Raw genomic sequence first — 11,613 nt, forward strand, 5'->3', positions numbered from 1 at the left:
AATACACTCCATGTTTTAAAAAGAACAGCAATTGAGATTTCTAAGTATATGATGGACGCCTTAAACTGCAACACATTCTATTTATACTTGAACGTGAAGAAACTAAATTCTTAATAACATGCACTTCCATTTGCACTAAGGCGTTGACAGCAATAATTCATTTTCCACAAATAACAGTTGAATTGAACTACTCAGGCGGAATAAATGTTAAAACAGTGTGCGGACACCAGCTGTTGAATATGGCTTAAAATACATCCATACAGGCATTTCGTAAGACACCACGCCACCCCCTGCTAAAACCCCATGCTGCATCTGAAAAGCCCTCTTCTCATGGTCCGCCATTAGCGGGAGGTCGGCTGTGAGTGATGGCTTCCTAATTCCCGCAATAAACTGTGAAATAAATTGTTCATGTCGGAACTGTATGTTGTCCAACTCTACAGTGGAATGCTTTATATTCATATCTGCAGGTGGATCTGACTCCAAAATGCAGATATTCGTGAAAACACTCACGGGGAAGACTATAACCCTAGAGGTGGGTGTCAGAAAGTGAGGCAGTAACGTGACAGTACGATTTCAATATCGTAAAAACACGTTCAGCTTGCTAGCTAGCTACCTGTAATGGTTGTAACAAGCTACTGAAGCTGCTGTCAATAAATATTTCCGTGCGTATTGATGAAAACCCAAACAAAGAGGGACCAGATTTGGATAAGTGTGTCCACTGCCTGGGTTATAACGAAAAAATCTTCTCGATGCGATGGGCTGCTAACCATCACTGACACAGTCGTGTTACTTAGCTAACCAACTACAATTAAATAGCCAGTGTGGCCTTTATTGGGCGATTCTCTGTTTTGTTGCTGATCATCTGTCTCACGTTACGTTAGTGAAAAACTCTCTAGAACTTGTTTGTTCCTTAGAAACAACTCGCACACCAATTTGCATGCATTCGCTAACAAGGTACTTAATGGATAACAAGCTGTCTTGCTTGAGCAGAGACATTAAAACTACTGTCAGTTGCTACGTAATATTTTGTTACAACCAAGAGAAAATCGTAACAGGGAGCTAGATTAGAGTTTGCTAGCTATTGAAAATCGTAGATATTTAACAAGCGAAAGCTAATGTTGACCATGCAAGTTTGTTTAATGTTGGCTATCCTGACACGGTAGCTATTTAGCTGAAACGAGACCGGTGGTTGCCTGTTGAATTTAAAGACAGATCTGTTCTTGCCTCGGAATATAAGTATGACGTAATATGAGAGAGAAGTGGTAGGTACTGTGGATGGGTGAGACGCATTGCAGTGTCTGCCTTAAACTGGGTGACGCTGCTAGTTAAAGTTACTGTCAGAATGACACAGTATCTGATTTCAATCAACAGGTTGAGCCTTCGGATACAATCGAAAACGTCAAGGCTAAGATCCAAGACAAAGAAGGTAAGGGTGGATTTTTTAAGAACTACCTGACATACACTCAGTATTAACAGTGGCATCTTTAGATGGAAGGACACTTGCTTTGTATAGCTTGCATTTGGAGCTGATTATGTTAACAGCTAATTCTTCTTTAGGAATCCCCCCTGATCAGCAAAGGTTGATCTTTGCTGGAAAGCAGCTTGAAGATGGACGCACCCTATCTGACTACAACATCCAGAAGGTGAGTGTCTGTCACCTGTTTAAAGCACAGACTCACTTACATTTGGCAAAGCAAATATGAAGTGCTTGGATCCTGAGATTGTGGTTATAATGCACATAGGTCGTCAAATTAGCTTTCCATGCTCTGAGGCTCTGAGGCCCAGAGGTTGTGAAGCCCCCCTTTATGCATGCGTGTCTGTGTTTTGCATTGCAGCAGGTTACATCTAAATATACAATTTAAATGTAATAAATGACTTGCAAGCTAATATTGATTATTGCATGACTCAGTACTGTACCATCTGATATCTGACCTCAGATATTTAATTTTTATTCAATTAATTTTAATCTTAATAACAGACCAGACTGTTGCAGATGCCCAGTTCAGTGACCTGGCTGTCATGAGCACATGCTCACCATGATTTTTTTCATGCTCTCTGCAGGAGTCCACTCTGCACCTTGTGCTGAGGCTGCGAGGTGGTGCAAAGAAGAGGAAGAAGAAGTCCTACACCACACCCAAGAAGAATAAGCACAAGAGAAAGAAGGTCAAGCTTGCCGTGCTCAAGTATTATAAGGTACAACGTCTGTTCTAGCTCTGGAAGTGGATTTTCCTGTTGAGGTCTGGAGAATTTGCTGTAATCAAGAGAAGTACACTCTAAAAGAGTATATGATAAAGGAGAGATTGTAGCCCATCTTCATCCTTATTGATCTTAAATAATTTGCTGAATCATTTATGAATTGAATTTTAGTGGGTTTGGCAGTTCTCTAATTGATTTAATTGTTAATGCGGCAGTATAGCTTAGTGGTTAAGGAGCCAGACTCCAGGTTGGTGGTTCAGTTCCCCACTGGGGCACTGCTGTTGTACCCTTAGGGAAGGTACTTAACCCACAATTGCCTTAGTAAATATCCAGCTGTATAATTGGATGACATTGGGGGGGGGGGGGGGGGGGACTGGAACCTATGTAAGTCAGTCTGGCATCTGCTAAATGCCAGTAATGTTATTGAATACCATAATTACTGCTAGCGTTACTGAAAATTGCTGGTACTTAAGAATATATGTACACAGTAAATGTTTGGCAGGTTAAAATGTTGTTACAACCTGAGTTAAGGAAGGCAAAGCCCAGTGTGTTAGGAATGCCATGGCATTTTACACAGGCCATACATGGCGCTTCCCACCACGTGACGTTTCTCACAAGTTGCTCCCCTGCCCACCCCCCCCACCCCCAGGTGGATGAAAATGGCAAGATCCATCGGCTGCGGCGCGAGTGCCCGGCGGACGAGTGTGGCGCAGGCGTGTTCATGGCCAGCCACTTTGACAGGCACTACTGCGGAAAGTGCTGCCTCACCTACTGCTTCAACAAGCCCGAGGACAAGTGAGAATGAACTGTGAACAGCAAAGCTTTGGCCTACCACTTCACCACCGCTCTTTTTTATGTCATGCTGCTGTAGGATTGTAAATGAAGCTCTTTTTTATATTCTGTAATCAAAAGCAAAATAAAGCAGTGTTGCACGCTGGCTCCATTCTCAAAACAGATTTAATTTCCCTAGTAATGTCAAGATGACAGCTGTCAAGAAAACACAATATAACTTGATTCCTTAGTAATTAATCAGTTTGATTTCAACTGTCTCAACTTTGAGTTTCATCTCATTCCCAGGGCATGTGATCAAACTTTGGCCTTGTGAAGTTCATATTTTTCATTGGAGACATTATGTTTAAAAATTTAATGCACATATTTCACTGTGGATAGATGGAGGTTTTTCACTTTCCATTTAGCAGTCCAGCACTGCTTTTCTTTGTGGTCCTGGAAGCTGTGATTCTCCCATAAAACTAGTTAAAAGTTACTTAAAGTCAGTTAAAGTTACTGTCATTGAATGAAGTGGGTGGTCAAGTTAGGATTGACCAAAACTTGCCGCCACTACTGCCCTCTAAAATCAAGATTGGACTGCACTACCCAAATGCATTTCAATGAAGAATCTTCACAAGCACTATATCAGTCTTTCACAATTTTAATTAAACATAGACAAGTATTGGTATTTACAATTTTAAATACATGGTTGTTTTCTTTAATGACATTCAAATGATTGCCTGCTGAAGCCATATAAAAAAAACACATGCTGGTATTTTACACCATCTTCTGCTGAAATTTTCCTGCTGAGCATATTGTTGGAGGGATATTCAGTTTAGCGACAGTGCTAGAATCCAGGATCCCAGGAGATTTTCTGCTGCTTCTCAGCCTCCTCGTAGCACACAATCTCATCCCCAGGCCTGAAGTCTACATCTCGATCCAAGGACAGCCCACACTCCATCCCCGTCTTTACTGTCTGCACATCATCCTTGTGGTGCTTCAGTGTTGTCAAGTGGCCTGCAGATGCAAGACACAAGTCAGGGAACGGAAATGTTAGGGAAAGTATGATGCTGATATGGAGATGTCTCCCTTTTCTGTTGGCACGCAATATGCGCTCCCCCATGATCGGTCTATGTGCAGTGTGTTTTTAAAGAAAAAACTGCGCATATAAAATGAAATTCCAGTGTACTACTTTGTAACATATGTGTGTGTAACACTTAAGTACTCTTAAATTTTGTCAAGAATGACCTTGCAAGCTAGGAAAAGTACAAAAACTGGTTTTATGGACCCAGATGAATGAATGTTGAATGTTGAATGATGAATGATGAATGAATGAAACGCATCTTGGGGAATTTGTTTACAATTAAATACAAGGTCTGCTGCCATGCTAGGAGAGCCTACCCGGCACATCAAACCTGCATAGTTCATCTACCTTCCCAGAGGACATCTCGGCCACGGATGACCCTGAACTTCATCCTTCTGTCAAGCTGTCCCTTTTGTACCCTGCAGCCAGCCACAGGCACTTTCTTCTTCCCCACAGTCACATCAAAAGTGGCTAGGACTGAGGCCTCACCTATACAGTGCAATACAGTGGTCGGGGCACATCTCAGGTTAAACAAGCCTGTATTCACATGCCTTCACACCAGACTAACTAAATGATACACTTATCCTTACCCCTTAGAAGGTGTTAAGTTATGTAAGTGACATACATAGCATTTATAAATCACCCTGCCTCACCAACATGGTGCGTGAATGATATGTACACCTAAATACTTACCCTGCAATTCATTATGAGACGAAGTTACCAGAAAACACAAGTTTTATTCTTAACTCCATATTGATATACATATTAAATGAAAGCAGCTGATCTGTTTCTAACAGCAGTCCTTAGTGCCCCATGAGTCCACCCCTGCTCACTACAGCTAAAGGCCAAACCCTGATGCCGAGCTATATACCAATCACGTTCTCCTCCAGGGTTGGCGGCAGTTTGCTGCTCAACTCATCTTTGAGGTCATCGATGAGCTTGTAGATGACCCGGTGCAGCTTCAGAGGAATCCCTGTCTTGGCTGCAGTCTGCTGCACAGATTTGCTGGCTGCTACATTAAAGCCATATATGGTGCCTAACCAACAGAGAAAACAAGATGACAGAAACCAGATTTACACTAAACAAACAAGAAGCCACAGTTTAAAAAGTACTGTAAGAATTTTAAGATTATGTAAAAACATTTGCAAGGCACAGGATGGGTGACTGACGGAGGGCAGCTTATAGATCCGGTAACATCAATTACTGTGGTTATTGAGAGGTCTGTAATAATGCATCTGTTCTATCCCTTCGAAATGCCATTTTTTAGTTGTGCTATTGAGAGAGGACTTACCTGAGAACGTTTCAGCCAGCTTGAGGTCATTTTCAGTGATGTCCCCAACTCCGAAGTGCACCACGTTCAGCTGACACTGCTCATCTGCATCATAGCTGTCCAGAATGTTCAAGATGGCCTCCACCGAGCCATCCACATCCCCTAGCAGCAGCAACAAGGACTGGTCATTTCTCCAAGCACACTTTCAAAGGCCCGTGAGCGCACTGTATTCCACAGTCGTTAAAAGAATGGTCAGAAGGAAAAACATGGCTCTGTGTCCATATGGAACCTTCTGTGAGCAAGCATATCTTCTCCAATACTATTCTTCATTACAGTATTCGTTCATCATGTCTAATCTACTAGTGTTCTGTCCATCCCTATCAAGTTCGACCTGCAGGCTGTGTACACGCGTTAATATCAACATTCTGTATGTCCTTTCCAGCACACATTGTAAAATGGATTCAAGTACAAAATTACTATGGTAGGAATTTGTTGAATATTTTGAAGCCCTACAGCATGGTAATTTCATGGAAAGAGCTTAAAGTAAAGTTTTCCTGTATGGTCTCCCTGGTACATTTGGTTACTGGGTGGTTCTCATGCTTGGATTTACTGTTGCTCTGTACAAACAGGATGTGCCATTTTGTGTGCACCTTTGACAATGAGTGGCAAGGTCAGCTCCTGGCTCTCCACCCTCTCACTGGGCCTGAAGGCCATGCGCTGCTTGTTGGCCCGGTACATGGCAGACTTCCTCTGCTTCCAGGAAAGGTGGGCCATGCTTTCACGCTCCTTCTTGTAGCTCTCCTGGTGCTCATGCTGCTTGGCCTCAATAGCCTTCATGTCCTCCTTCAGTTTGTCCTGCTCCTCCACGTAACAGCGCCAATCCACCACCTCTCGTGCTCTTTGCTGGGAGGACAGAGGATGAACAGAATGGGACTCATCTAGAGGGTTTGCAGTTTGGCATTACTTAACTATTACTTAACTATTGGTCCTAGACATGCATGGTTTTTTGCATGAAATTTTAAAATTCCTTTCAACTGCTTAATCACCTACAAACAGCAGTCTGTTAAAGTTAACATTCCAATTAACAGCGCTAGTGAAGTCATTAAAAGTTGGAATGAAAACCACAGACCTTTGGACCTCTGAGGGACTTCCAAAAAGCCCTTAAACACAGAGTCGAAGTCAAAGCTGGAAGTCGAAGGGACTCTGCATTGCAATGCCAAAGTGTTGAAAAGCTGCAGCCGGAGCTGACAGCGTGTCTCACCTCAGACGCCACCTCCAGGATCTCCTCCCCGGCAGAGGGCAGTTCCTTCCAGCCCACAATCTCAACAGCAGTGCTGGGCCCGGCCTCGCTCACTGCCTGGTTGTTCTCATTGAACATGAAGCGCACTTTGGCCCAAGACTTCCCCGCCACCAGCGTGCAGCCCTTCCTCAGGGTTCCACGCTTGATTATCGCTGTGGAGACAGGGCTATAGAGAGAAATGGGATCTGGGTCAGTGTGTAATCAAGACACGTAAATTCACCTACAAAGTAAAAAGAACATTCATTGCCAATGTAATGTTGAATATTCCAGCGTGGGACTTTTTTATGCAACCTACAAATGTCCATACAGTTGTTACCATTTTTATCTCTCAGTCAACAAACATCCAGCTTGTGACTACTTGTAATTGTCATTCAGTGAGTTACAGTGTCAGACTCCGCCCCCACCCTTTGCCCTTGTCAGTGCGGCTCTCAATGATAGTGCCCTCCACCTGGCCTGTGGGGTCGGCCTTCAGTTCCAGCACCTCAGCCAGTGTCACAGTGGCCTCTGCCAGCTCCAGCAGATTGTCCCCCTGCAGGAAGAACAAAAGCCTCCATCAAAGAAGAAACTACATCACCTGAATACCTAATTGACGTTCTGCATTAAGGCACAGCGGCATTGTACCATGTTCACCTGGTGTCCTTCAAGATTGTGTTTGGGATTTTTTCTTGAATTTCAGCAGGTAAACAGACAATTAGCCTCAAACCCATTCCAGCAACATTACATGTCAACTACCTCATTTTGCATCTACATGCCATCCAATAATATAACTTGTTAATGTGGGTTTGCAAAACCTTGAAAATGAGCAAAACATGGAAAATCAAAGAGATTAACTGATTTACAACTGCACGTAGCAGAAGCTGCAATCTGCACTTCCCCAAAACAAAAACTGTGACAGCTATTTGTCTCTTTGCAATGCTCACAGCAACAAAATAGCACAAAAACAACACACTTCGCTTTGTTTAATTAAATAATATGCAAGGTGTGTGGGAATAAAAAATCCTGATTACCATTCCCACATCACAACGAGCACACCAACTTCTGCATAGCCATATTGAGTATTACCCCAGAAAGGCCACCAATACGGCCCAGACCAAGCTACACCTGGAGTGTATATGAAAGGAACCAAACTGTGGTTAAAACCAGTTGCAAGACAACTAAATATACCCTAACCCTACCAATTTACACTCATAACAACTTAACCTAAATGGAGAGTGAAAACTGAAATGCTGGGGTGGCTGGAAACAGAAGTGTTCTATTGGAAATATGGTATGCATTATTGGACTGGGTGGGTGGAGCTAATAAAATTTGTTTTAATAGTTATTTTGTCATAGCTCTATAGGACATGGCTCTCCCATGACCCCCATACAGAGTTGATGTACAACTATAGCTATCTGATATTTCGTGAGGGCTGGCAACTAACTGTTTAGATGGTTGAAGGCTGACCTTCAGTGCAGACACATGGATGGCCTGCACGTCCCCGCCAAACTCCTCACACACCACATCATGGGCCAGCAGCTCCTGCTTCACCCGGGATGGGTCTGCCTCATGCTTGTCACACTTGTTCACTGCCACAATGATTGGCACTGCAAAGCACAACGAAATGCACCAACTACAACACAGTGATGATAATGCTATAGCTCCACACAGTGTAGTTGTCCCACAGAAATCATAATACTTCAATGGAAACTGCAAGGTACCTTTGGCTTTCTTGGCATGCTGTATGGACTCTATAGTCTGCTTCATCACCCCATCATCTGCAGCCACCACCAGGATGACGATGTCTGTGACCAGGGTGCCCCTGGCCCTCATGGCGGAGAAGGCGGCGTGTCCTGGGGTATCCAGAAAAGTGATTCTCTCCCCTGAGGGCAGCTGAACTGCAAAGGGCAAAACAGAGGTCAATCTGGTGTCACAAACAACTGTCATGAGAAATGCAGTGGCTGTACTGAAGTGTGCCCACCCATAGCTGTGCTCACCCAGGAAGGCCCCAATGTGCTGGGTTATGCCCCCCGCCTCCATGGCTGCCACCTGGCTCTTCCTCAGGCTGTCCAGAAGAGTGGTCTTGCCGTGATCGACGTGGCCCATGATAGTGACCACAGGGGGTCGGGGGACCAGCGCTGCTGGGTCAGGGGGAGGCCTGGAAAAACAGGCATATGCACATGGTCACCAAGCTGCCCCACCAGCCTTTCATACAGAACACACTGCAAGGAGAAGTGCATTATATTATTATAATATATTTACAGGCGAAATGCATTATATTGACCAAGCAGAATAACATGATATGAGGTATGTAGTCATCTGGAATCAAGCAGCTATCTCACTTCAGTTATATCAGCCTCACTTGATACAGAAAAAAGCAGATTCAGGGGCAGATAAATCCACCCATGATATCTGACACCAGACACTTGATTATATTATGATCCTGCTGGTAGGTCATCTACCAATTGCTTAGAGTTTCCAAGCAGTATAGAGAATTTTCACAAAGAAAAGTCATTAATAGAATCAAAATGATGATTTGACAATCAAACCTACTGTCTCTCCACATCCTTGTTCTCCCTCACTTTGTCCTCTGTCAGTTTGGCCCACTTAAATTTCATCCCAGACCTCTTCACAATCTCCTTGATCCAGTCTTCCTCTAGCATGGTCTCAGGCTCAAGAGAATCCAAGTCGAAGGAGGTATTGAGCAAGGCCTCATAAACATGATCTTGAGAGAGAAGTAAGTAGTAATTCTACATCTATTACAATGCTCATCATCTTTATATCTGATGGCCCAGTTTTTAAGGCAGAAGATAAGTAATCATAAATATACATATGACTACTGGGAATTATGTGGTCAGGCATACCTGTATCTCGTTTCATGGCTTGAGCCAGCTCAGACACTGTCATTCGCTGCTTGATCTCCACTTCCTGTTTCTCTTGCTTTGGTTTGGGCTTCGGAACTTTCCCAGAGATTTTACCCTGTTGAGCACACAAGTCTCAATGAGAAACTGAATTCAATATAAAACAAATCAGCAAAATCTTATGTGTGCACCTGAAAGGCATTTCTCCAAAGGACTGTTTGCTGAAAAATTATTAATAACATAAGGCCAAATCATCTTAACCTGTGTCCAAATGGAGTTTCACAATATTTTGTTCATTTAATATTTAGAAATTAACCCGGGAAAAGTGTTTTGATGGATATATCAATCTCATATAAAATGTATGATCCTTAAGTTAATGTATATTGACACACCAAAGTAAATGTATGACTCTATTTGTGACTACACACATTTTGGACATTTGATTGAATAAATTTACATGACTGGCCATGCTACATATTTCAAATAAGATGATGCATCAAACCAAACACTTTTCTGGGTTTTCAAATGTTGAGAATGTATATTGCAGGAAAGTAATCAAGTAGATCACGGAGTGCTGCAGTGCTCTTATTTTGCTGTCCCAAAGTGTTCATATCTGGACTAAATTTACTGTCATTACTAAATCCAAACAACCATATCCACCATGGATCATTTAGGATCATTTAGGGTGTTTTTTTTTTGTTTGACTGGAGTACTTACATTTACATTTATTTACATTACATTACATTATTATTTACATTACATTTACATTTATTCGCTCATTTCTACACTTAATACTTATATTCTTATCCTTACGTAAACCCACTGTTACAATTCATTTGAGGAGGACATAAAAGGTGAGGCTCCCATCAGGTTCAGTTAGAGAGAAAGATCATATATGCACATATGTCTGAAACAATGATTCAGACACAAGCCCATCTCCAGGATCGGTGCTGCACATTCTCAGTCCCCCAGCTTATGATAAGCCAATCTTACATGCTTGGTGGCCATGAACCGGGTAAGCTGGTAAGTGGTCGGTGGTGTGCAGGGCCAGACTGTTGAGGACAGGGGGTTGACGCAGTGCGAGCCAGCCGCCCTCCAGTGTGCCAGGCGCACTCCCTCACAGCGCAGTGCACACAGCTGGCTCATCACCCCACCACAGCAGAGGACACGCTCCAGCCTGAGGAGGGTTTTAAGTCCTGTCATCACTACACAAAAAACATACATGTCACAGGAAGAAATTCAGCTTTCACATGTGCACACAGATGATTCACATGTATTGTACAATGACTTAAATCATGCTTTTATATTATGATAAACCCAGAAAAACATCCCAAAATAGTTTTAATGCATAATATTCCTCTCAGACACTGCATTTCCACACCACATGTGATTTAATTAGCATGTCAAAGTTCAGAACATGCCAATTGCTAAACGGCACCTGGTGTTCAGTAATGTAGCTGGCTAGCTATAATGTTGCCTCTAATACATTAGTATTAGTATAATATAAACTGCAGGAGCTTATAAATTAGGACATCCATTTGTCCACTGTCAGCTAAGACAGCAAAATAAATCATCGCAAAACATGAGAATAATCAAATTTACTTATCTAGTTATCATATTAACTGATTCAGCTTCATATAGCTAGCTAGCCACACTAATACAAATGAAGCCACTTGCAATCGAGATTGCCAGCTAGCTAAGTAGTGACAATCATATTAGGAACCTGGCTAGGTGACAAAGCTTGCTGTTCCAGACTCACCTCCTAATATCGATATCACCTTCGATTACCAATATATAATTTCATTGCTACCGAAAAAGACTGGCATATAAAACATCTGATATAGTCATGCCTTTTTAAGAGCCATGATCTGATGTCATTCCGCCTGTTTTCATGGTCGCCGCCATGACACTAATTCCCATAATGCAATTCGCCTGTTGAACTGTTCGTGTTTCCCGGAAATTGTTGTGTGTCTGGGCGTGTTTTGTGTGTAAATATGAGCACAGCACACGTTTAGGACGTTGCGTGTATGATGGCTTTAACGTAGTTGTGAAGTAAGTTTTAAAAGCATATGAAACAATATAGGTTATTGCATTTTTCATCATGTGTTTTGCAAGGGAATATGTTTGAACCGTGGCTAAGTTTATTTAAACACTTTGT

General features: G+C 42.6%; 2 protein-coding genes across 5 annotated transcripts; one reads left to right on the plus strand and one right to left on the minus strand.

The window, feature by feature from the left end:
• Positions 1-281: 281 nt before the first annotated feature.
• LOC118785768 (ubiquitin-40S ribosomal protein S27a) lies at positions 282-3,134 on the plus strand. 2 transcript variants are annotated; one of them, XM_036540707.1, is made up of 6 exons: positions 282-358; positions 468-532; positions 1,372-1,426; positions 1,558-1,643; positions 2,062-2,193; positions 2,846-3,134. In XM_036540707.1, exons 2-6 carry the CDS (start codon positions 485-487, stop codon positions 2,993-2,995), a joined length of 471 nt encoding a protein of 156 aa, XP_036396600.1. In that variant the 5' UTR covers positions 282-358; positions 468-484; the 3' UTR covers positions 2,996-3,134. The 2 variants fall into 2 exon arrangements, with proteins under 2 accessions (XP_036396600.1, XP_036396593.1); XM_036540700.1 differs by lacking the exon at positions 282-358 and having other exon boundaries at positions 365-532.
• Positions 3,135-3,688: 554 nt separating this feature from the next.
• Positions 3,689-11,363, minus strand: mtif2 (mitochondrial translational initiation factor 2). Of its 3 annotated transcripts, none has more exons than XM_036540638.1 (14): positions 11,306-11,363; positions 10,449-10,660; positions 9,459-9,573; positions 9,148-9,319; positions 8,592-8,752; positions 8,316-8,492; positions 8,062-8,201; positions 7,023-7,147; positions 6,580-6,784; positions 5,969-6,221; positions 5,340-5,480; positions 4,920-5,084; positions 4,397-4,537; positions 3,689-3,981 (listed from the first exon to the last, which is right to left on the minus strand). In XM_036540638.1, the coding sequence occupies exons 2-14, from the start codon at positions 10,656-10,658 to the stop codon at positions 3,812-3,814; spliced, it is 2,175 nt and encodes a 724-aa protein (XP_036396531.1). In that variant the 5' UTR covers positions 10,659-10,660; positions 11,306-11,363; the 3' UTR covers positions 3,689-3,811. The 3 variants fall into 3 exon arrangements, with proteins under 3 accessions (XP_036396531.1, XP_036396523.1, XP_036396540.1); XM_036540630.1 differs by having other exon boundaries at positions 11,215-11,354; XM_036540647.1 differs by lacking the exons at positions 10,449-10,660; positions 11,306-11,363 and having other exon boundaries at positions 9,148-9,266; positions 9,459-9,519.
• Positions 11,364-11,613: the final 250 nt, after the last annotated feature.

This window comes from Megalops cyprinoides, chromosome 1, assembly GCF_013368585.1.
Source record: "Megalops cyprinoides isolate fMegCyp1 chromosome 1, fMegCyp1.pri, whole genome shotgun sequence".
Classification (NCBI taxonomy): domain Eukaryota; kingdom Metazoa; phylum Chordata; class Actinopteri; order Elopiformes; family Megalopidae; genus Megalops; species Megalops cyprinoides.

Excerpts from the sequence above, each read along its gene's own strand:
- LOC118785768 (XM_036540700.1), top strand. The coding sequence starts at position 422 with ATGTTGTCCAACTCTACAGTGGAATGCTTTATATTCATATCTGCAGGT. Across the intron at positions 533-1,371 it reads GGAAGACTATAACCCTAGAG|GTTGAGCCTTCGGATACAAT; the intron begins GTGGGTGTCAGA and ends TTCAATCAACAG. Across the intron at positions 1,644-2,061 it reads CTGACTACAACATCCAGAAG|GAGTCCACTCTGCACCTTGT; the intron begins GTGAGTGTCTGT and ends TGCTCTCTGCAG.
- mtif2 (XM_036540638.1), bottom strand. The coding sequence starts at position 10,658 with ATGACAGGACTTAAAACCCTCCTCAGGCTGGAGCGTGTCCTCTGCTGT. Across the intron at positions 9,320-9,458 it reads AGCCATGAAACGAGATACAG|ATCATGTTTATGAGGCCTTG; the intron begins GTATGCCTGACC and ends TTCTCTCTCAAG. Across the intron at positions 6,785-7,022 it reads CGCACTGACAAGGGCAAAGG|CCCTGTCTCCACAGCGATAA; the intron begins GTGGGGGCGGAG and ends TTCTCTCTATAG.